This window comes from Cyanistes caeruleus, chromosome Z (genome assembly GCF_971803275.1).
Source record: "Cyanistes caeruleus chromosome Z, bCyaCae1.hap1.1, whole genome shotgun sequence".
NCBI classification, from domain to species: Eukaryota; Metazoa; Chordata; class Aves; order Passeriformes; family Paridae; genus Cyanistes; species Cyanistes caeruleus.
Window position 1 is genome coordinate 39340186 of NC_141732.1, and position 25852 is coordinate 39366037.

Consider the following 25852-nt stretch of genomic DNA (forward strand, 5'->3'; position numbering starts at 1 on the left):
TTTCACAGACAGAGAAGGAATCTTCTGTTTTGTAAATATTTATTTTTGCTAGAGGGATAGTCTCAGTAAGGTCAGTGGTTCAGCACAGGGGTAAGAGTGGATAATTTCTTCATTTTTCCTATGGGCTAACTGAGTGGTCTGTAGCTCACCAGAGACTCCAGGACAGTGTAGAAACATGGTTTTCCATATGTTTGTTTTCAAGTAAAGGATAAGACCCTTGAGTTTGCTTGGGATGCACTGAGGCATGAAGAGAATGACTTCAGTGCAGGGTTGGTAAATTTGTCTTAATTTAGTCCTTTGAACAGTTTGATCTATATGTCCATAAAATTTTTCCTGATTGTGTATGTGTGTGTGCATGCCTGACATACATAAAAGATGCAGTAAAGAACTGAAGATATTGAAAAGAAATCCCATAAAACATTTTTACACAAAACAGCTGTTTGTCAGGTCTCTTTAGCTTTATGCTAATTTCTGACGAGAAGCCTCAAATTTTTCACTGCAACAATCTTGTTCTTTCAGCTATTATGTAAAACTTCTCTTTTAAGCCCAGGCATCAGCGTTGCTCTCTCTTCTCCTCTTTCCACATAAATCTACATCAGACAGATTAATCTTGTTCAGCAAGACAGCTAGGGTGACTGCCTTTCAAAACTGTGCTATGTAACATATTCTCCTTGACTCTTACTTTGAATAAAACTTTGTTCTTCACCTACCTGTATACCAGGAAAAGGATAATTTGGCTGCGAAAAGACATGCTCTGGGATCAAACAGGGTGGGGGAGAGGGGCTTGTGGAATGGGTACAGTTCCACATCTGAGCTTCCATTCATCTTCCATCATTTGGGGTTTTCTGGGTTTAGCAGTAATCCAAGCAATCATTTTGACAGATTTAGTGTTTCATACGCTAATTGGAATCTCACTGCTTTAATATCTTCATTCAAACAGTTTCTCTGATCATGGCACTGAAAGGGAAGCCTTATGCTATACATAGGTTATATGAAAAAAAGAAAGTTTATGCGATTATGGTAATACTTCTTAAAACCATCAGACAAAGAATAATTTAGGATTCATTTATTCATAACAGCAGAAGTTAATATTCTTGCCTTCAAAAGATTTTCTGACATTAATATTTTCTTCTGAATTTCTGCTATTTTTGCAGAGGCAGTTTGAGTTGTTTCACCCATTACCATAGCCCAAACTTCTTTTTTTTTTTTTCTTAGTCTTTTCAAAATACTGTTTTTCCTTAAGTAAATAATGCTGTTTCCATTAAGATGGTATCAGACAGTGCTGTCTTCCAACTTTACTGTGGATTTATGTAAGTATTTGAACAGAACATTCAATTCTGTTCTCTGTTTTGCAGCTAAACATTTTAATAATACAGAGTAAATCACTTCCCTACAAACTGAAGATTTAGGATTTAAACAAATTTGCATATCCTTTCACAATTTGAGAATTTCTGTTAATGGTGTGCACTTACTTTGAGAATAGGGGAATAATGTGTGCATGTCTGTTTACATATGCAATTTCTATTATTTCAGTAGATAGTGATTTTCCTTTTTATTTTTTTTTTTTTCTTCTGCTGATGATACTTCTCTGTTTCTTCAGCATCTTTCTTATCTAAGATGTTTCAAACCTCCCTAAATGTCATTTTGAACTGAGCTCATAAAAGGCTGGCAACAGCTTCAAATGCTTAACTAGTTATTTGGGACCAAATTGTGTACTCCCTTGGCCTGACTGTTGAAAGCCACACAGTTGAAAGCAGAAAAAATTTGGCATGTAGCCCTGAGAGAATAGAAGAGTGACAACCATAGGGGCAGTGATTCAGATTAGTCTTTGTATTAAATTCACTGAAGCAATACATCTGGAACAAATTAAAACAATTTTGTTGTGTAATCTGTCAGTTCTGCGCTATTATTCCAGGGTCTTTAAAACCCTTTCCTCTAGGTTAAATGACTTTTGTGATTGCAAAGTGACAGATGACAGGAGATGCTTTTCATTTCCATCTTTGTCAGGAGAATCAGGCACATTTCACATTAGGTCCAATACCTTTTCATTATTTTACTGTGGAGTTGAAAATACATGAAAAATTGCTTGTAATGAAATTTTCAGATGACAACAGAAACAGAGATTTGCTAGAGAAATAGGAATTTAGAGAAGGTAGGGAATTTCAGAACCAGATCTTGCTATTTGCCCTTTATTAATAAGGCATGTTGGCTGGTAAGTATCCCTGACCAGGGATGCCTGTGTGTGTGTGTGTGTATGAACACAAAGATAGAAATAACACATTTATCTTTTTTGTTAAACTTTGGTGACCTCTGGTGAGCTTCTTGCACACTCACTTCACCCTAGAGTTTTTTGGCTGGATGGGGGTTATGTCCTTTGGGTCAGGTTGGATGGGACCACCTGTTCAGGCCATTCTGATCTGCAGGTATGTGCTCCAACTTCCCTGTCAGTCTCGGCAGTTTTGGAAGCTTGGCTGGTTTGAACTTGTTTTCTTTGTGGCCTTGTTGAGTTCATGGCTGGGGAGCATTTCCTGGAGAGTTTTAGAGGAAGTGACCTTTTGATTTATTTGTTGTCACATGTAGACTGTGAGGAACAGAAACAAACTAGCATCCCAGAACCAATTTGAAGCAGTTTTGGGTTACAGGTCAAATAATAATAAAAAAAGACCTTGAAATTTATGGGCACTTGGTTATTCATTGTACAAGACTTCTTTCTGTGTTCTTCAGCTTCACTTGGTCACCTGAAGCTAGGTGTATGTTTTTCAATCTAAACAAGAAGGAGGAAAAAGCTCAGCTCAGAACCCACTCTCTGCCACAGAAAAGAGACGCCTTTCCAGAATATAACAAAAGATCCCCACCAACATGAACACTTGCTCTGCACATCTGATGACGTCTAGAGCCTCATTTCTTCCCTTGCTTTCTTTACACAGACAGGTAGACTGGCATTCCTGCTGAGAAAGCAAAAAGAGTCCATCTGAAATATGGGAAGAGGAAACAATTAATTAGGCTGATTAGCACTTGTCTAAGAGATAGAAACAGCAGAAACTGCTACCAGCCCTTCATCTGAGGTTTGCATTGGCATCCTCAGACCCTGCCCCTGGCTTACCAGCAGCCAGAGGTACTGCAGAACAGCTGTGCTGCATGGCTGTGCCAGGGCTGTTGCCACCTCAGTGGAACAGGATCCCAGATCCTGTTCCTCAGCAGCAGCAGCAGGTGGTACCAGATGTTCTTTGCCATTTCACCACTGTCTGGAGTGTTTCCCCACAGAAGTCTCTTATGGCTGGAAGCTGTCCAGTGCTCTTCACACAAGTTGCCTAGGGTCAAAGGAGTTTCTCTGGGTGGCAGAGGAATTGCTGACAAGTTATGGTCAGCCTAATTGGAATACAAATAATGATGCAGAAGCAGGGCAGGAGTGAGCAGGCAGCAGGATCTGCAAGGTTCCTTCCATGAAATAGGTAGATCTGGACCAAGTTTGTCCTGCTGCTGTGGGCTTTCTGCAAGAGCAAGACTGGAATGTACTTGCCTATTAATTAGTGGTGAGAATGAAATATTTCTGAAGTAAGGCATATTTATACACGGTTGCATGTTGCTGAGCACAGCTTAAGGAAAATAAATAAATCAACCAAAGAGGACCCATGAATTTAATCATACATGGGCACTGTTTTTTACAAAATGAAAGGCCTTTTCAAAATTGTGCTCTATCACATGGCCTCTACAAACATGATACTACAGCTAGGATGAAAATTGAGCCTTATTGGTGACTTGAATGTTCCAGATGCAGTTTCCAGCTACTTTAAATTTCTTAGCTTATGAGTGAAAGTGTGTTTCAAATGTTTCTTTGCAAGTGATGAGTATAGTATCTGCCCCTGTTCCCTTCCCATCCCACCCCACCTTTTGAAGTTACTGATTTCCTGGTGACCTCCAAAAGGTATGCAATAACATCCAGCCAGGACACAAGCGTGCTGGCAGCAGGTCAGCTCCTTGGGTAAGAAGAAGCAAAGACTGGCTGCATTTTCTGGGTTAAATATATTTAAAAGCACAAATTCTCCTTCCCTTTCAAGTACATGTTCCAGTTGGCATGACATTTACAGTGTGTGATGTTTATGTTAGGTGAAGAAGGAGCAGTATTTGGGTGTTTTTTTCCACAAATGTTTGTTGATGCACAATAATCAGCAGGTTCCTGCTGAGGATGGGGGACCAAGCAGTGGGATATGATGGCTTTGTGGGCCTGGCAGCAAACTACCACCAAATAAGGCAGTTTTCAAGCAAAAGATGTATGTACCATCAGTTTCCCAGCTGTCTCAGAGCCCAGTTTTGGTGTGGCATCTGATGTCTTCATTCCTTCTCGCTGCATTTCAAACACACTGGGACCTTTTCACTGTGGGGGAAAGAACGACAGAGACTGTCCTCAACCCAAGCAAACCTTGAGTGTATTACTTTGTCCAGGCCTTGGCTTCCTTGTAATTAAATGACTCATAAAATTGCTCACATACAGTTCTGCAAACAAACACAGGAATGTGTCATATTATTAAATCTTATTGGGTTTTGGTGTTTGGTTAGGTTTTTTTGTTGTTGTTGTTTTTTTTTTTTCTTTTATATAGCTGGCATGGAAAAAGCTGTGGGAGTTTTGGGAACAAACTGTGAGCTTTGTACTTGTGCTTGTATAGCAGGAGTTCTGGTTTGCATTAACTCGGGTACAATGTGACACTGGAGGGTGAATTTCTGAGACATGATTCAGTCTGTGCTTTTTCCTGTATTCTGACTTGTGTAGTACTCCAGTACCAACAAGAACCACTACTTGTTCTGCTTATTCCTTATAAGTAGAAACCACAAAGAGATGAGGAATGCCATGCTTACTCCCTATGGCAGCTACAGAGTGGACAGACAAAAAGGAAGTCATGGCTGATTGAGGAGTTTAAAAATAGTACCTCATTGCTGCATGCCCCTGGGGAAGCAGTAATACAGTGAATACACAGTTTTAAAATTGCCAAAGGTATGCATGTATCTATGACAGAGTCAACAACATATTTACAGAAGAAAAAGAAAAAAGATAAGATTTTGTGCTCTAGTGCATTAGAAGTCTGCAAAAAATGAGGTGGCTCCCGAGTGCAAGGGGTGTGTAGGGGTCTTGTAACACCAACATAATCTGATAACAAAGATCTGTACCATTTTGTATTTACTGTCTTAAAGAGGCTGTATCGTCTAAAAGAAACAGACATGCTGGGAGAAGGAGGTTGGGAACCTTCCTCATGGTGGTGGCTGAACTTTATTGTGCATCGCTTCTCTGTATTGCCCTTTGATCATCAGAGGGAGCAGGAGGGCTTTGGGAGAGGACTGTCTGCTGGTGCTCCTGTTTAACTCAAGCATGTGTTTGCAGAGCAGTCAGAAGAATGAGGCCCGTGGAAGCTGCTAGAACAGAAATGTAGCTGTATGCATAGAAACAGCCCAGTTTGGGGCATTTACTGGCAACAGAGGAAATCTCGCTGGAACAAAATGACATTGGTAATCTAGGTTTTTATAACCAACTATGGGTATAAAGATGTGTCACTTCTGGGGAAAATTCAGGAAACATTGACTCTAAATATATATCTTTTGGGGAAAGAAACATCATACCTAGCCAAACAGTCAATTTACATCTGCTCCAAAGTAGAGAGGGAAAAATGCCCTGAAGTGCTGCACTTTGACAAGATCAGTGAGCTTGTACCTCTCATGCATTTCTTGATGTATCCATGCTGTTTACTTCCAAGCAGTTTTCTTGTTATCTTCTAGAACTATCACTGAAAACCAACATTATTAATTCTTGCCAGCTGGTCTCAGCCTCAGATTACTGGAGGTGGAACCTGATACACCAGTCAGAAAGAAATTGTTTGGTAACACTGGTGAAAACTGCACATAAATTAGAACAAGACATGAAGATACAGCTACAATGTCTACACAGTAACAACTGAAGAAAACATCATTATTGAACTCAAGTACGAAATAATGACAAGAAATACATGTGCATATGCGCATTAAGTGTGTAATATTTTTAAAGGAAAGTCTTCAAGCTGTTCAAGAGACAGCTATTAAAGTTTTCTGCTACCTGTTCTGATGTTCAATCGTGCAATATAATCTTGACACTCTTGCTGTTGCTGAAACCGGCACGTTTTCTCTCTATTATAGCAGGAAGTAGGAAGAACAGATGTTGATGTCAATGCAGCCACTGGCAGGTGACAATGTAACAGGACAGTGTCATCGAACTGTTCTTTGCAAATTTTTTTCCTGTCGTTGCTGACATGTGTTGCATTTCTGACATGGCAGGGGCACCGGGAGCCTGGCTCTCGGCTGACTGAACCTCTGACACGTGGAGTGTGCTAGGTAGGCACTGTAGCTGCAGGTGCATGGCAGTGGCATTCCCCCACAAGCACTTTGACACAGTTAAACAAGACCTAACAGTTTCTTAACGTGACATTTTAAAGCATTTGCAATGGTGGACAGACGAGGGCAGTTAATGATCTCTGCACATTTACAGTGGACTGGTCACCCAGGGACTATTTACATTTGAAATAATGAATTTTAATGGACAGTACTGTAATGCTTTCCCCAGCTGCCTCCTGTTTCCTCTCTTCTCTGGTTACCAAGAAATGTGCACACCTCCACTGTCGCAGGGAAGCAGTCGTTATACTCCACGCAGAGTTAATATTATGCCAAGGAACCCAGTGAGTCTTTGTCTCAATTATCACATAAGTGACAGAAAAGAAAAGAATACCTATTTGGAGATATATGCACAGCTCTAGCTTGGCTTCAGGGAACTCTGAGTGACTGGAGGACTGTTCTCAGGATTTGCCTTACATCTCTCAGACAGGCTTTTTTTTTTAACAGGAATCTATTTTTTTCCTTCTTCTTTTGCATGCCTGGCAGTCTTTCTGTCCCCACTAAACTTAGGGCTGGTAATTACAACTGCTTGCTTAATGTTTCCCTATATTATTCAATCCACATGCTACCTTCCCTCCCTTCTAGGCACGTGTGGAGCATAGTCTGTATCTTTCTGCGTGCACTCTCTCACTGCTGCGATCACTTAAAAGACAAGGGCACACCGAGTCTCAGAAGCCTTTGTTAATCATCCACAGCTGACTGTTCACCATATAAATAAATGATGATTCGTCCTCACATGCAACATTGCTTCACAGCAAGGAGCAAAGAGAGTGTGTCCTCCGTAACACGCAGGCACAGCAACAGCCGGGGCAGAGTGGAGAGTGCCAGAAAAGGCCAGAGAAGTGCTTCACTCCAACCGTGTTCAGGCATTGCCACCTCCTGGCAGGGCTGGGCGAGGGAAGACACACTGCCTTGGTGCACCACCTGGCTGTGCAGGCCAGGCCGCTTGCAGATGGGCTCTCTGGCAAATTGGCAGTGCTAACTGTGATGATTTCAGGGGTGAAAATTATGGGTATTTCTCATTGTCATTGATTAAAAGTATTTTTTTTTTGCACATGGCTGACTGAGGAATTTAAAAATAGTACCTCATTGCACACTAGAAGCAAGGACAGGCTGGACCAGGGCTTTTAAGACGTTTGGGTGTGTCTTTATGGAAAAAGGCACATGCTTTCCTTACTTCAAAACTCAATGGTTTTGTAAATTTGAGTCCTAACCAAAGGTGTAAATACACCTTTGTTTTCCTCCAGTGAAAAGCCCTCTTAACACATTATCACCTGGTCTTTTTTCTCCACCAGCCTCCCTAAGGACATGTTGCAGTTTTCTACCCCTTAACTCTGCCATGTCAATCACCTGGGGGCCTACACCACCAAGTGGCATTTCTGAGACAAGTCAATCTAAATGTAGACAACCAGATCCAGACAGCCAAAAGACAAAAAGTCCCTTTGTATCAGTTGATGGTACAGCCCCGCAAGTGGGAAGGTGCAGCAATTAGGCCAGATTTGCTATACAGGAAAACAACCACAGCGTAACAGAAACAGTCAGTCACTGACTGATCCCCCCAATACCTGCTTGAAGAGTTGTCTACTTTTCTGCTTTTCTTGTTTATTATTCAAGTTCTCACACACCTAACCTTAGCTTTCCTGAGAACCTGAGCATGAAAAAAAGCTAAATGGAAGACTAAGATGTTGCTGGTTTTACTTCAGAATACTGACAACAGCTGTCTGCATCTGAGGGAGGCTCCATGTCATACAATGTGTTAAATCCTGCATAGCTGACATCTGTAAGGCAGAAATTCTTGTCTAGCTGATACACTGCACTGACTCCTGGCATCTCTAACTTTCCAGATCCAGCACAGTTTTGTTGCGAATCATTTTGAAAAGACTTAGGTGAAACAACAGCGTGCATATTTTGGGAATTTCCTGCTATTCCTGAATTGCTCCAAAAGCAGCCCAGGCTTGAGTGGGTTTAGCTATCCTGTTTTGTACCTTTCACTGTCAATAGGAAAATCTCAGTCTCCCAGAACAATCACAGAGCTCAGTACATACACAAACTGCACAGCATCAGGATTTTTTACAAAGCATGTAATTATGAAAGGATTCTTGTTAAGACAACATATTTTGTAAAAGTATCTTTAATTAAAATGTTAAAACCAAATCAATTTATTTCACAATACTTTATATTCTCATTGTAAACTTTTATTATGTAATAGTGAAGCTAAAAATAATCAAGTAACTCCAGAAAGTGATGTTGACATTCACTTGGAGGAGAGGAGAAGAAATAATCCTCCAGGCTTGTTGTAGCAGACATCACTTTTAAAGAGCATGAGAGATATAGAGGAATATATCTCCCATTCTGGGAAATTGAGTACTGTCACTTGCTGGTTCATAGAGATTTGTGCAATTTGTTTATAACTAATATCCCCATAAGTGTACTAATTGCACATGTAGAGATAACAACTCTCTGCAACATAACTGACAAAACACCTATATGTAACTATGGCTAACTTCTACACAAGCTAGTTTTGTAGAAAAATGTTTCTTAAAAACAAAACAGAAAGTAAATCATCTTCAAGGTAAGTCATGCTTGGTCACATTTGGAACACGGTCAATTGCACTCAGTAACTTCCAGTAGCCTGTGGTGCCTTGCACTGGACAGTCAAGACTAAACTACCAAAAGGCACCAGATATTATTAAACAAATAGACCGTAAACTTAGTAAAAAGGAAAAAAAAAAAATAAAAATCCAGTAGCTTCTACATTTGTTTATAGTCTTGTCTTTTATGAAAATTATTTCACCCTTTCTCAGTTAAATTGCTCACACAATTTCATTACTAGAGAAAAAAAATACCACTGCATCTCTAAAAATACTCTGTTCACACAAAAATCAAACATGTATACTCTAACCAGCCATATTAGATATAAATATATCTAACTCTAAATCTTATTCTTCATATTCTTCTAAAATCTCTATATCTAACAGAAAAAATGTATGTAGGTTCCTGAGATATAAGCAAATGAAAATAAAGTAGCTGCTTGTGAGTAGTAAGTGATAGAAATGTTGCTATTGATAATATTTAAAATGATATTGAGCAAGCAAAGCATAAGGGTAAAAACAGAATCAGAAGTTGATTACATTATTTGTTATTGCTCTACAATACTTCCAAGTTAATGACACATGCTGCTTTACAGAGGAGTGATGGGACAAATGCCTTTTCCTGAGACCCCCACAGGACAAATAAAATATTAAGATTTTGGTGCTGAAAAAGTAATCTTGTTGTCCATATACCCATTATAAAATATTTGAACTAGAAGTGAAATTTAACTTTGGAGGTGATAAGGTGTGGTGAGATTCTCAGATGCTTTTTAAGAAAGGTTTGAAGAAAAGTTAGAAATGATTGCTGCTCAAAACATAATACAAGGACCTATGGTATACCCAAATAGATGCATAGAAAATATATGTCTGGAGAAGGATGAAAGAGAACAGAGAAAGTTAAGTGCTGCTCCATCACAGGTGTATTTTCAGGAATGCAGTGTTGGAGTCTATGTTAAAATATAGAATCATCTTAGGTGCTGGTATGTTTTCTTCCAAGATGAGATCAAGCCTCTGAGTTCCCAGTTGTCACTGGGGAAAAAATAACTCCCTGGGGAAGAGCTGGGCTCCACACATGAGATAAGGAACAAAAGAAGATGGTCACATTTGAAGGATGCGATGATGTTAGACAGTCAGAACTCTCAATTCCCCTCTGCTTACTCTGCTACTAAGGATATGATTTGCTTTAAAGGGGCTTGGTGATAAAATCAAACACACTGTCAGTCAAAGTGTCTGACACACTTGCACAGTGAATTTGCTTCATAGTGAGAAATATTTATGCTATTTTTCCTTGAGGAAAAGGAAGGCTGGAACAACTAAATAGACTTAAAGGCTAAGAATATTGATGATAAGACTCTAAATTCCAATCTGCATTCCAATATAGGAGAAGAAGACAGCTCAAAGTCGGTAAACACGTTTTACAGGACTGCAAAATATGATGCAAATAAAGCTGTAAATAAAATGAAATGAAATGTAGCAAAAGTATAAGTATCTTATCTAACATCCTTGCTGAGCACTTTGAGACCATTACAATGACAGTTCCAGTATTTTTTTGGGGCTGGATTTTGTGCAGAAGGTAAGGAAAGGCAATCTTACAGATACAAGGCTCAGCTTTGAGCTTTGCAGGTTGAAAATGGAAGTACAAAAATCAAGGTTTCTTGGCTTTGGAAAATGAGCTGCCTCTCAGGGGGTGTTGGCTGGAGACGAGGAAGCTGCTGCCCTCCGCGCTGTTAGTGGGAAATGTCATAATAGTAGTTACGCAATCTCATCTCGACTGCAACAAATCCTGGTCGGTCGTCAATGCTGTGGAGAGATGACAAGTGTCACTGTGCAGAAAGGACAGAGCTGTCAAGATTCATGGGCCTTACAGCCCTCAAAACTCTACCTCAGTGACAGCTCATTTAAATATTTTAAGGCTACAAAAATAACAGTACAAAATTAACACCAAGTGCCAAATGCTACTACAGAGCATCCAGTCAGTGGATTTACTATCATGCCTGTTACTTTGTGGTTGGTGAAGGTACTAGAAGAAAGAAGTGGTAAATCAGCTCCATTTAATTTTCTACTTAATTTATCTTAGTAATAATCTGGAGAAAACAATATTTGCCATGCAATATATGCCTTATAATGGGTAGTACCATCACACAGAGTGGTTACAAGCACTCAGAGGAGCCTACCCACACATTATATATGACTGTACCATCTTTCTTTTATATCTGCAATTGTTTATTTGGAGAACACAATTAAACTGACAACAAGCCCTTACAATTTTACATTACATATTGGGATAGTTACTCTGCCTAACCTGAACCTTCTTTTTAAAATTTATTTTTTTCCAATAATAAAGATATTTCAGTACAAAAAATAAGAATCATCGTGCTTTATGATATATTTGTTAGTAATAACAAAACCCAATCCCTTTCACTGTAGAACTGTTACAGCATTCCTTGAGTCAAACCAAAATGCAGGGATTACTTTTTTGTTGCATGTTCTTTGTAGAGTTTTAGGTTTAATAAAGCTAACAAAGAAGCAAGATACCTAAAAGTGAATTACCAAGGCTCCTTAACCTTTTGGACAAAGCTATTCTCCAGATGGTCAACTGGAAGAATGAGTGATATTGCAGTCATTTCAGGTGCTTTCTGGAGACTTCCTACAGTTAAAAGTAACTTCAGCAGAATAGTTTAAGACAATAAATCATAAAACGGTTTTAATAACTTTTTACAACACACTAATTAAAAAAAATCAGGTAAGCTTTATTTTTTTCTATAGTTCATAATTCTAATTTCTAAATGGTTATGAAACAGAAAAAAAGCTTCTAATATATCAGGTATGACCTGAAAAGATGGTTTGTCTCTCACTGATAAGAAGTTAGTGTGGGATCCAATTTGAATATAGTCAGTTATGAGAGAAGAGATAAACAGCTCAAAACAATTAAATATAGAGGAATAGAACAAACATACTGGCAATATGACTTTGAAATTTCAGTAAAGCTAAAGTATTGGAAATGAAAACTAAATGAAACACAATTCAAAATGAAAAAAAAGTATTTGCTTAATTTCAAACATTCTTTTCAAAATACATTAGACTGACCTTTTTCTGGACTTAATTTTTTATGATACCCTGTATTTTGTATATAGTTATATACGGTTTGAATAAATTGTTCTACAAAATTGGGTTTTTGTAGTACACTCTATAATTCAGAGAGCTGTCACCTGAAAGTGCAATTGACTCCTTAGCTTGCAGTACAGTTGTAAGCTAAACTCCAATTGAAAAGATGTATTTAGAAGTAACCCTTACTCACGCCCTTTCTGGCTATTAACCATGTATACTAAAATGTACTTCTATCAAAAGAGCATCCCTTGAAACTCACTTGTATGTCCAACACAATTTCATTAGACTATAGACTTCAGCTGGGCAGACTTCAGGACGTTCCATTCGCTCTCCTCTTTCAATCATCTGTGCAACTTCTCCACCTTTCATTCCCTGGAACAGGGTGACCAGAACAGTTGCAAATGATTGCAGCACACATGACAGCATAAATCAAATAGAGGCCTGGAACTTATTTTTGGGCTATCCTTTGACACATTTGTCAACAACTCCTCAGGAGAAGCAACTCCTTTTAGTTAGGAAAAGATATTCGTTCAAACTTGCTCTGAACTATTAAAGAAAAAGCATTGCCAAATATAACCACTCACCTTATATGGTTTCTGTCCATAAGAGAAGGCTTCCCACATTAAAACCCCAAAGCTCCAGACATCACTTTTGCTAGAAAATTTGTAGAAATTCATGCATTCTGGAGCATACCATTTGACTGGCCATTTTCCATGACTTTGTGCCTAAAATATGTCATAACAGAAAGGAAAAAAAGCAGACTAGATACAATGGTAAGTAGTAAACAACACCTGAATGCACATAATTCACATTTACTTAGATCTGCACACATTTGTACTAAGTAAATAACATTTCTGATGCAGTTACCGTTAGAGAGAATGGGTAACGGTTTCCTCAAAAGTGTTACAAAATTGTTCAAATCTTCCACTTTCAAAATAATTCATTGAAATGAAATCTATGGTAAAAAAAAAGACTAGCTAAATGTATTTGAGCTAAATGTATCCTTTAGTGGCATTTAATTTAAAGTTGCTCTTCAGAATCTGTTTTTTCCATTTGGCTCTCACAAAGCGTAAGAGATGTGTCCAGATGGTTGAAGTGGGTGCTCCATTTCAAAGCACAGTGACTGCCTTGTGGCAAGCCATAGTTTACCTACATTATGTCAGAATACTGCATTATGACCATTCAAGAGTCAAGCTATACCAGCACAGTGCTGGATATAGTGACAGGATCCTACTGCATCCTGTGGAGTTGCAAAGAAAATGGACTTTGATACTAATTCTTGAGGCCCTGAGACTGGAATTGACAAGTGTCTCTGGCCAACCTAGTGGCAGTGACTTAAGATGCCTTTTCTGGCAGCAGTGACTACTGTTCCTATACAGGAAGGGCATCAGAAGGGAGCACATGCTTGCTTCTCCTCTGCAGTGTTTCAGGTTTTGGATTATTAGTTTCAAAGAAATGATGAAAGGGAATAAGCAAAGAAGTAACTTGAATCACAAGAGTGATATATCAGGAGAACAAATACAGGCATGGTAACAGACTTTGTCTCCCACCTTTTACCTTATTGAATGTTGCAATTATTTTAATCACTTGAGGTGTACAGAGGTCTAAGGAATTTAAAACCAAGATTAACAAATTTTGTTTAGGCTAATTTATTATTTAACAATGGTATTCTTTCAAAAACCTCCCCTAATTCTGTTCTATAAGACAGCGTATTAGTGCTAGCCTACATTTTTCTTGGACATGATGGACACGTTTTCCCCCTTTTATATAAGGTGGTATCTCATTCTCACAATAACTTTCAATCTTCTAATGACAAGTTTATGAAAAGTAAATGAAAGTAGACAAGTAAAAGGAGGGACAAGCCTTCTCTTCCCTACATGCCTCTTAATGATGATATCACATATTTTGAATTTGGCAATCTAGTATCAGGTTATAAAATAACAAATGATACATATTATTTCTAATTTTCAACTGATAATATCGTTATTAAGCTATGTTGCTAGACACTTTTCATACTGTGTTCAGACCTTACCTTGTAATAATTTTCATCAGCACTAAGAGCTTTAGAAAGTCCGAAGTCACTAATTTTGGCATAATGTTGGGTGACTAACAGCACATTTCTTGCAGCCAGATCCCTATGAACAAAATTATTCTCCTCCAGGTATTTCATCCCCATAGAAACCTGATGCACCAGCTCTGTTATATTCTTCTCAGTGACATGTCTGAAAATCACAATTGAATTTTAAAGAGGTCAGTAGTTAATTTTCATAACTTTTAATGGAATTCAAATACAAATCTTTGCTCTGAGTTTGTCTGCATTACACTGGGAACCTGATTCACTTACATTTAACCAAGCTTCAATTAGAAAAGGCTATCTAGGCTCCTGTCCTGTGCAAGATGATGTGATCACATCAATAAAGGAGAAGTTGAAGGATATGTGAAAAATCTTTCATTTATTTAAAATACTTTATTTTGGCAGAAATACGTGACAGTTTGGAGACATGTTCCAGTGAAAAATAACTGTAATCATTAATTATTACTTTAACAACATATCAATTTAATTGTTCTTAAAGAAAAATTAAAAAATAAAAGAAAGGAACTGTATCCTATGGAATGGAATCCAAGTTTACATACCTATTTTTTTGCAAAAATTTGTTCAGTGGCCCGAGTTCAGCCATTTCCATTACTAACATCCAGGCCTCAGCTTCACATATACCTATCATTCGGACAATATATGGGTTATCCAGTTGCTGCATTACATTTGCTTCTCTCAATAATTCATCCTTTATGGCTGGATCATTACTCTCATTCTTCAGAATTTTTACAGCCACAGGCTTGGCACCCCTGCAAAAGAGAATCCAGTTCTGGGACTGGCTGATGAAAAATCTGTGCACTAATTGCACACAATATTCATCAGATGTTTCCATTCACCTAGTACGAATTATGACAAAAGAGAATTGACACTCACAGGAGAAAAAAACCAGCCATAACAGGAACATCTCTCTATCAAATGCTCAGAAGACAGCTAAGCAAAAGAAAGAGAATGAAAAGAACCTGAGAAAATTACAGATTGTCATAAAAATGCCTAAGGAAGTCTGAAAAAACCCATACTGGACAAAATTTTCTTGTCCACTATGGCAAGGATGGCATGAAGCTCTTCTAGCAAGGAAAGCTATAAAGAGCTTTCTAAGCACTGTAGTGTTTTGGGGGTGAGCCTGGAACATGCAGCATTGCCAGGTGCCAAGGCAGTGCTCTGAAATCCTGAGAATATAAGCCTGCTTCTGCAACCTTCCATTCATACAGCAAACTGAAAGAGTGACTGATGAGATCAACATAGCTCAAGTGTGAAACAAGATTAAAATATACACAAGCTGAGATCAGAGCCCTTCAAATCCCTACAGCCTATACTGGAGAAATAGAAATCCTTTTTGCCTCTGAAAACCTCGGTTAAAGAAATGCCTTCAACTTCAAGAGATGAGAGTGTGTACTTTATCATTCCATGCACATAAACTGCATGCTGATAACATTTTACTATGAAAATGCCATGAAGAGTCAAGTATCAACAGGGTCTGTTCCTACTAACATGACATAGAAATGTCCTGAGATAGAAAATGTTACATGTTCTGTCTTCTTGAAAATCAACATTCCAGCTTCAGGAAACTGGTATTTATCACACTTCAGGCAAAACTCTCTTTGCTATAGGTAAACTGTCCATGGCAGTCTTCACACTTTCTGATAGAGATGAAAATACTGTGTAGCAGTACTTCTGCAAACCATGGAGGAAGGCAGTGGAATGTCCACCCTACTATCCCCATCAGGAGAGAAAAGTCATAAACAGCACTTTCCCACTTTAAAGACATATATGAGAGCATAGGTGTACATAGAAAGAGAGCAACTGGTGAATATTAGCTCAAATTAGTTACAGTCTGTCACCCTAAACGACATACAATAATTACTGCTGCTCAAAAAAGTAGAGGCTAGAGCTTTTATATATTAGATTCCATGAAAATAGAAGGTAACACTCACTTTTTCATCTTATAGAACCCTTTCTTTACAGTACCAAAGTTTCCAGACCCAAGTTCACCTTCCTCCAAAGTCAACAGTTTCCTGTCAAGAGTGACATTTTTTGGTTTAATTTCATCTGGATCAGCATACGGACTTTCATAGACCTCAGTATCCATGGGTAAGGCCTCTCTCTGATCACCTGTAGTTCAAACAATGAAAAAATTAGACATTATTTCAGACATTTTTTGCTGCCACAGCTAATACATTCACCTTTTCTATGTTCAAGATCATCAGTGTGTTTGACTTGCAAGAGCATTATAAAGAAACCACATGCAGTTCATCTCTATGCATTTTAGAGCACATGGAAAGACAGTGGCCTCCCCCTGGTGACATGCAGTAACTACTCAACATTTGTGCAGGGTGAAGCCAGGAGGTTCCTTGACAAAAGGAGGGTTAAAAGTTGGCCCTTCTCCTTAGTACTTCCCATTAGTTACTTCACACAATTCTTCTCTCAGAATGCTTATTATATGTACTTCATTCTTAGGCATCCAACTTTAATTGCATTATGCTTGGCACTGTGGATGCAACAGGGCACAATTCTTTTTGTGATTTGCAAAGATATAGTTTTTAGAGTCCAGAAAATAATTCACCACTTCAAAATGCAAAAAGGGGTTTCTGCTAAATTATTTTCTTTATAGATGGTGACATCTGGCATCTTCAGCTACCAGGCTTGAGTTATGATAGAGGCTCTACCAATACATAACAGAATGCGAAATATATGCAAGAAAAAAGAAATAAAGATAGGAAGAGAGCTCTGCCACAAGGAAGAAAATTGCATTATTGATATACATTATTCTGCCTACCTCTTTCTGCTCCTGTTAGACCTCTGTTCCTTTGCAGCACATAAGGATTAAAAGGTGCTTCTTCTGGTGAGTGGCCGATAGTTGACTGAAGCTGTAGCACACAAATTAAGATTTTCTGTTTAACAATGAATAGGTGAGTTAAAAGCACTTTCCCCCCCAACCCCAAGAATTCTGGTATAGTGTTTACAAGAGACCCATAGGTGAAAATCAGAAAAAAGGGATCCAAAAGAGGTGATTTCATTCTGGAGGTTATTGTTAGAGAAGGCCAAAAGCACAGAAAGATATTACAAACATTGCAGAGCATTAGACAAGAGAGAATTAATTCCAGTGGATCATGCACAAATCTTATTCTACAGATATTAAGTATACATGCTCTTTTCAAATTTGCCATGTAACACAAATAGTCAAAAGGATTTCTCCTTAATCTGTCCTTCCTCCTTCTTCAAGTTATCTCTCCCCTTGTTTAGGCCATAGAGAAATTACTAGCATAAATGAAAACAAAAACCAATTTCCTCTTTCTCTGGTGGATATTACAGAGGAACTCTATTTTAAAGAAGTGGAAGCAACTGTAGTAAGAAGTTACTACTTTTATAGGCTTGTGTAACATCAGGGACAGACATAATGGACCAGATATTAGGCTTGTCTGTCTGCTCTGAGGAGGGACAAGATTACTTAATTAATTAAGCATCTGGTTCAAGTACAGTTCCTCTGCCTTTACTCTTGTCAGAGAAATAATACGGAGTACACAAACCATCTCATCCATTGTGTGTTCTGGAGCTCCTTGCCTGGGTATGGCACAATAAAATATAGAAGAGAGAAGCTACTGATTGGTTGCTTCTGTTTGTGAGCTGTTGGGAATATGGAATTACAGAACCTATTTCTGCAAGTTAGTTTATTTTCTAGAAAAGAGCAAAGAGAAACAAAGCTCTAGTGGATGCTGTCCCTGCTGATGGCAAAGGGATTGTAATGAAATAATCTTTAAGGTCCTTTCCAACACAAACCATTCAATGATTCTCTGAAGTTTCCTATAGTGAACTATTGGATGCAATAGAAGTTTTATCATTTGGAAACTGCATTTAGTAGGGGAAGTGCCTGACCTGGGAACTACAGACTTTGAAATCATAATGAAGTTATATGCTCAGCTGGATGAAATAGAAAAGGTTTCAGTACATAGATTTTACTGCAAACCTTTTGTAGGAAGCCAGCTTTCAGCAATATTTTGCCCTAGTAGGATGAGCACATTTACATCAGGCACAGTAAAGGTCTATTTCTGACTTGGAACAGTGTTAAAAGGCCATTTGCTGTGAAGGCAAGCCACAAAACCCCTGAGACAGTTCTGGGATATGTAAAGGAACAAACTGACTGATGTTCCATTCTCAAGGCAAACAAAGGTATAAACCAAGACACATAGCTTTAGTTTTGTTCTTCTAGACTGATTCACTCTGACAGCTTTCTAAGACCTGTGTCACTCAGTTTCACACAGGCAATTCACTAATCCCCATTAAACTCCCATTAAGACTGGAAGTCATAACAACTCCCATTAAGACTGTAAGTCAACTGGCATACTTTGAACTGGCCAAATGTAATTAATGTACACAAAATTTTGTACACCTCAAGAATCCATTCACCAGTGAAGAACGGCTGGTAAAAACATAGCTCTGGCCAAGACATAGCTGAGTCCTCAAATTAGACACAAGAGACATTCCTGCTCTTTGCAATTCAAGAACAACAACAACAAAAAAAAATCAGAAAGGATTGTATACACTTGCTCAGCAAGTGCATTAAAAAAAAATACATCACTTCCATGCTGTAAATAAAGCTCTGCAGGTGTGAACTGGCAATCACACACCAGATATAACAAAATGGGTTTTCTGTCTCAGAGAGCTGTTCATGTTTAAGAAGAATCATAGTGTCTTATTTATCACTACTTAGCTTGGTTAATACATGTAGAATGCTATTTCTGAATGTTTCAAATTGATTAAATAGCTGAGTATTGTCTTTTTCATTGATATTCCTTCTTTTTTCTCTGGAAGGAGATGGGAAACCTGAACACCCTGGACAAAAAGAAGCCTGAGGTTCTCAATGACTTCCATACCTTAGTATTCAATGGCAAGTGCTGTAGCTACACTGCCCAACTTGAGAAAGGAAAATGTGGGGACTTGACAGATGAACACCTTAAGTGCGCTGTAGGAGAGGATCATCCTTTAGATGATTAATGATCATCTAAGGAACTTGAATGTGCACAAGCTCATGGGAACCAATGAGATTCATTTGAGGGTACTGAGGGAGCTGTCAGACAAAGTTACTAAGCCATTGCCACTTTTGAAAAATAGTGGCAGTGAGCTCAATTCTCCGATGATTGGAAAGAAGCAGGCATGACCCCTGTTTTTAAAAAGGGGAAAGCAAAAGACCCAGGGAACTACAGACCTATCAGTCTTTGTACCAGGCAAGGTCATGGAGCAGATTCTCCTGAAAACTAGGCTAAGTCACATGGAGAAAAAAAGGAGTGTTTGGTAACAGCCATAATGACTTTACTAAGGGCAGATTATACCAAACAAATTTGGTGACCTTCTATAGCAGGACTACAGCACTGGTAAATGGGGCAGAGAAGCTGACACAGTCTACCTGATTTATGCAAAATGTTTGGCACTGTTCCGTATGACATCCTTGTCCCTAAATTGGTGAGAGGTGGGTTTGATGGATTAACCACTTGGTGGATAAAGAATTGGCTGAATAATCACACATGAAGAGTGGTGGTCAAGGGCCCAATGTCCACGTGGGAAGTGGACAAATGGTGTCTGCAGGGGTCAGTACTGAGGTTGATGCTGCTCAGAATCTTTGTTGGTCACACAGACAGTGGGAACAGACAGTGGGATTGAGTGCAGCCTCAGCAAGTTCACTGACGACACTGAGCTGTGGAATGCAGTCACACAGGAGGGAAGGGATGCCATCCAGAGGGACCAGGACAAGCTTGAGAGGTGGACCTCAGTGAAATTCATTAAGTTCAACAAGTCCAAGTGCAAAGTCCTATGTCTGAGTCAGGGCAATCCGAGACACACCTACAGATTGGGCAGAGAAGTGATTGAGAACAGCCCTGAGAAAAGGACTTGGGGGTTATGAAAAAGTCAATATCCAAAGCAGCGTGGCAAGCAGAGTGGCCAGCAGAGTGAGGGAGGAGATTCTGCCCTTTAACTCCACTCTGGTGAGACCCCACCTGGAGTGCTGCATCCAGCTTTGGTGCCCCCAGCATGGGAAGGACATGGAACAGGTGAAGCAAGTCCAGAGGAGGCCACAAGGTTGATAAAGGGACTGGAGCACCTACCCTAGAAAGAGAGGCTGAGGAAGTTGGGGCTGTTCACCCTGGAGAAGAGAAGGTTGTGTGGAGATCCCATAGCAATATTCCAGCACCTGAAGAAGGCCTACTGGGAAGCAGGAGGGGGACTCTTCATCAGGAGCTGTAGTGACAGGACAAGGGGTAATGGGTACAAACTGAAAGAGGGAAAAATTGATTTAGATAATAGGAAAGAATTCTTTCCTGTGAGGGTGGTAGGGCACTGGAACAGGTTGCAAAGGGAGGCTGTGGATACCACATCCCTGGAAGTTTTCAAGGAGAGATTGGATAAGGCCTTGAACAACCTGGTCCAGTGGAAAGGGTCCCTGCTCATGACAGAGGAAGCTGTGACTAGAAGTTCTTTAAGGTCCCTTACAAGCCTTAACATTCTGCGACTCTATGATTTCTGGGTGAACTACAATTTAATATTTCACAGGCACATTTTCAGCTCCTATTACCAACTTGGGAAAATTGTTGAGCACTCAGAAAACCTCAAATATTTTTCTTTAGTCCTTCCAGTCATGTATTTATGGCATGTAGCAGCCTGTATAACTTTGAAAAGGATTTTCTACCAGGAATTGGAATTTTTTTCTCTTAAAGTTAATCACAACTGACTAGAAATGGGGCAGGAGGTATGCATCCTTACATATGCAGTGATCTGAGTGACAGTAAAATAAAATTTCCTTTTCATTTTACTACAATTTAAATGCAGAGTCCTTTCTTCCCTACACTTTAAAAACAACAAATATAATTCTGCAGATCTTTTTTGGACAAAAGGTCTTTAATACATCTAAGGTATAGGATAAGTGATTACTTCTTGTATTCTTAAAAGAAACAGAGAATGGGCAAGATGAACCATTAAAAATTAATTAAACCATTAAAAAGTAATACAACAAAACAGTCCTCTAGAGGAGCCTTTAAAAAATGTGATGTATGAATGAAATGGCTCCAACTACTCTAAATCTGAGTTTTACAGTGATGACTATAAGTTTATAGAAATAGTATAGTAATATTCTCATGAAGAAAATTTTTACAAAAAGTGCAATATTCTTTTAGGTTAATAACCTTGATTTAGAAAATTTCAGACCAAAAAGTCATCTTATTTTATTAAAAATTAAGAGCTAAATACTGCATGACAAGTATCTCATGAGCCATGAGATGAGTTTTGGCTAAGGCATCTCAGTTGCCACTAGGTGGCAGGATTTCACTTAAATTGTCTAAATTGACAATTTTACACTAGTAAAACAGACTGAAAAATTTTGACCTGGATCCAAAAATTGAATAAAAATAGCGCATTTGTGAAATTTAAAAAAAAAAAAAAAATCCCAAGAATGAGTAAATATAACATAACAAATAATATATATATATATTTTCTGGTTTACAGTCTGAAAGCTTTTGACATAGTAGAAGCAATTGCATAATTAACCAGGTCTAAAGTAAACTCTGCTCTTTGTGGTTAACAAATGATAAATCTTAGAATTGTTCAGAGCACAAATTTTGTCTAGAGTCTAAAATCTGGCAGTATGATATGGATGTGAGTATTCAGGGTAAAGTACATGTAAATGGTGATTGAATCATGTTTCTGAAATTCTTTTCTTTAATGATTTTACTCTGCCAAGGTGCTTCAGTCTCTACTCTGTGTATGTTGCCCAGAAGGCAGGAAATAGGTATTTGACAGCAGAAAATGACTAGAGCAAGACATAGGTTTTACCATGTTAACAGACAGCAGTGTGACCAAAAACATGTCTACAAAGTTCAGACCCCACATACATTTTAGCAAATCAGACCAAAGTGTGTGCTACTTTGGCATTGTACTTCAGATGGTTGAGAGCAGATCATGAGGCTGTGTCTGCATTTGTGTATGATAAACACACACTGAAAAAGAGGTGTAGGTCCTGTAGGGATACACAGCTGACAACAGCTGTTGGTACTTCAGTACCAAAGTGAACTGAAGCTGTACGAAAAGAATATTTTTTATTTATCAGGACTATCAAATACAGTATATATCAAACCTGGGTTTTCACTCCGATCAGTAGCACATCATGCCTGCTCATTTTTCTTGAAGAGCAACCGGAAATAAATCAATAAACAGAAAGAGAGACTCACGGATCGAATAAGGGCATATATATTATTCTCAGCATGCAAACAACCTCATAGTTACATGCTTCAGAGCTACACAAATTACTGGACAGCGCCATTTTCCAGCCATGCAAAAGCATTTACACTAGGACAGGGCTGGGCTCCCCTTGGTTCCCTGGCATCTTTTTCCCAATTTTCCCATTCTGCTTGGTCTTGTGACATCTTACGTTTGCTTGGATATAAGTGAACGCATAACAAGATTTGTGCACACAGGTTATGTAGGTATGCATTTTTGTTGTTTTTATTGTTCCCTAAATGTGTTCAGTAATAACATAATTGTGTAAGCAAGACAATTTTCTGATTAGGAAGGAGAGTAGAAATATAATTTTCTTCTGCAATAACTGAATGATTTTGAAAAATATTTTATCACATTTCATTTGTAGAAATGTTGAGATCTGCATTATTTTGGTATGCCAGAAATTAAATAAAGAGTCCCTCTATTTTTAAAACTCCTTCAAACCATTGCTTCAGTTATAAAATCAAGCCCGTAATTATGCAGATGATTAGGACAGATGCAGAAAGCTTACAAAACTGTTAGTAGTCAAGACAGCAAGCAAAAAGAGGGGGACAAGAAAGTGAAATTAGTTAAGTATTTTTAACTCAGTCAAAAACCTAAAAAAAGTATATGAGGCACCTTTTTGCTGCCGGCCTTTGGAAAGGTGTACGATTTGAGTCTTGAGATAATTCCACCTCCTGCCCAACTCTAGAAACCACAACGTCAAAGAGGAACAATAAATGTGTCATGAAAATAGCTAAAGGTATTTCACAGAACAAAAACACTCTAAAAGAAAAAAAACACTCTAAAAGAAGAAAACACTCCCAAACTCTCTGTTGCATGTGCCTACAAGTACATATATGATGCATCAAACAAATGCAGTACAGGAAATCTTAGTACTAAATTTTATTTCATCTATATTACTGTCAAATTATCCTGAACCTGTAACTTAAATATCTTAAGGCATTTTTTAAATTCAAATGCACTGCCTTTTTTCCAGATCTTTACTTACAGAGTAGGTTGTATGTTTCTCCTGCCTCTGTCACTGAACTTTAGTCTCCCTCCCCCCACCCCCAAACATATCTAGAAATCAGTGGATAACTTTCTGTCTGGAAGTATGAATAATGTATCAAGCAAAATTTGAAGCACACTGTGGCCATACAACAAACAATGTAGCTGTTGAAGCAGAAAGCACACAAGGTAATATTAATTCCAAACAAAAAGGAACAGCCTCTACATTTTACGCATATGCTTATGTTGCTTGTAAAGACACCTTTAAAAGATGTGCAAATATATTTTACAAGAGCACATTAACTCAATTAAAAGTTACAAATTAGCATTTCTAGTGGTCACTGAGAGATCATACCTGACTATTAAAAACTGAGGTGAAGCACTTATTGTTCAAACATTTACACTGATACTGAGGCTAAAACAATAATCTGAGCCACATTCTCAGTCACTTTAAACAGCTTTTGAACTCAGATGTTCTGAACATTTTAATAGCTCATTTGGACTTATTTTCTGAAAAGACATCTTTTTTAATTGATAGAATTAGTATATTTCCTCATTTTCTTTTAAAAGAAAATGTCTGATTTCACATTAAAAAGATGTCTTCTGTTTCAAGGCACCAAAGGTAGCCACGTGGTCCCTGTTGCTGCTGGAAAAACAGAAACCTTTTTGACACTTGACATTCTTCATAGCTATGATACATAAAAATTCAGTATACTGCATATTGAAAAAGGTTACCGAGTCAGTTATTTTCTTTTAGTTCATGAAATTTTAATTCCATATTGGGAATAAATGAAACCTGAAGTACTACTTAGTTACAGTTCTGCAACAGATTATTTCTCTAAGAGGTCAAGTGCTCCTTTGCACAAGCTGAGCATGGTTCTCATTATACTTTTTCAACAAGTGTATCTCCCAGCACTGGAGTAAGCAACCTCCTGTAGTGATGTTAATACTGCTTAACTCACATTTTGTTTACAGTTTGTATTAGACCTACAAATGCACACTGAGATGAATTCTTCATTAGGCATGGCAACTAGTTACATTTAGGCTACACTCTTAAAGTTTAGGTCTATTATTACCAGCTGAAACACTGTGACTAAACAAAATACTGAGAAAGGTTGAGAAGAATTTGGGAAATGGCCAGAATTTGGCAGTTTCACTATAATGTCATCAGCTGGAGAACTGAACTAAAGACTCATTTCAAAAGCTCCTCTGCCGGTTTAAATATATATTGGGATGGAATAGATGTCAGGGAGGAAAAAGTAATTTAAAAAATGGAAGGAGTCAAAATCACCTTAAACCTAGCCACGGTGAAAGGCAAGAAACATCCCAGGTCATGCATGTTCTGGCAGAAGCAAGAACAAGCAACTCTCCATATTCTGCATGGAAAATTATCTTCAGTACAGACATTTAACACAAAATTCTTCTTTTGCAGAGGAAGTGTATCAGTATGACTAAAAAGGAGATGTCCATATTATAATAAACTTAAGCATTTTATTACTCTGAATTTGCCCATGGAACAATAGCAAATACTAGACAAATCTGATGTTGATTTACATCCCTGATGGAAATTTTACTCCATGCCCTTATATAACCAACAGTTTACAGATAATCACTTGGGCAGTCTGCCTTGCATATCATCCACCAGGTCTTTCTACATTTCACACACCTTCTTAAATTGAAAACAACTTCAGATTGGACATGCTATTCCACTAATACTTTGGAATAGCACCACTGTACTTTAGACTGTAATATATATAGAAAGGAAAAAAAATATTGAAAAACTGGTCTGGATGGGAGCATCAGTATTAGATTGTTGCTGAGAACTGGCCATTATGTTTTGTTCCTCTACTTTCTCTCTTTTGGTTCTTTATTATAATTAATCATTTTTCACAAGTCATGATCATTCCCGTTGCCTTGCTTTGGATTTTCTCCTGTTGGACAACATTCTTCAGTGCAGTGTCAAAAACTGGTGAAAGTCTTTCAGCTGAGACCTTGCCAGTGCTGAACAAGCTGGGAACACATTGGTGTTTCCTTTTTACTCCACCAGCATGGTGGTTGCTCATCCTTGTTCCCATTCTGATTCATTGCAGGCATAACATCCTCTGAAAAGCTGTGTCTGCTCACTATTCTGTGATTTATATCTGACTACCAAAAGTGAAATACCTTGCACTAGTTTCTACTGAGCCTTATCCCTCTTTTTTCTCAGGACATTTCTCGAATTCATTACACTTATTTTGATACCAAATTTGAAAATTCATTATTCCAGTTTACACATTTTGGCAATGTTTTTCATAAATAAAAAAACCTGTGCAGAATACTAGAAATATCAGAAACTCCTAAATGTTAATTATCATAGTGTAAATAATATGAAGATAGATTGTACATCTTTCACATAGGA

The 25852-nt window shown here is 38.2% G+C and overlaps 1 protein-coding gene across 2 annotated transcripts in view; it reads right to left on the reverse strand.

The window, feature by feature from the left end:
* Positions 1–8526: 8526 nt before the first annotated feature.
* Positions 8527–25852, reverse strand: part of SYK (spleen associated tyrosine kinase) — a 50104-nt gene continuing 32778 nt past the window's right edge. For both annotated transcript variants that reach the window (XM_086869387.1, XM_086869386.1), the window contains 8 exons: positions 23083–23151; positions 16979–17069; positions 16137–16314; positions 14745–14954; positions 14143–14332; positions 12695–12835; positions 12370–12482; positions 8527–10802 (listed from right to left, as the gene is read on the reverse strand). In XM_086869387.1, coding sequence (XP_086725513.1) covers positions 10730–10802; positions 12370–12482; positions 12695–12835; positions 14143–14332; positions 14745–14954; positions 16137–16314; positions 16979–17069; positions 23083–23151 — 1065 coding nt within the window. In that variant the 3' untranslated portion in view covers positions 8527–10729. The remainder of the gene's footprint in view (positions 10803–12369; positions 12483–12694; positions 12836–14142; positions 14333–14744; positions 14955–16136; positions 16315–16978; positions 17070–23082; positions 23152–25852) is intronic.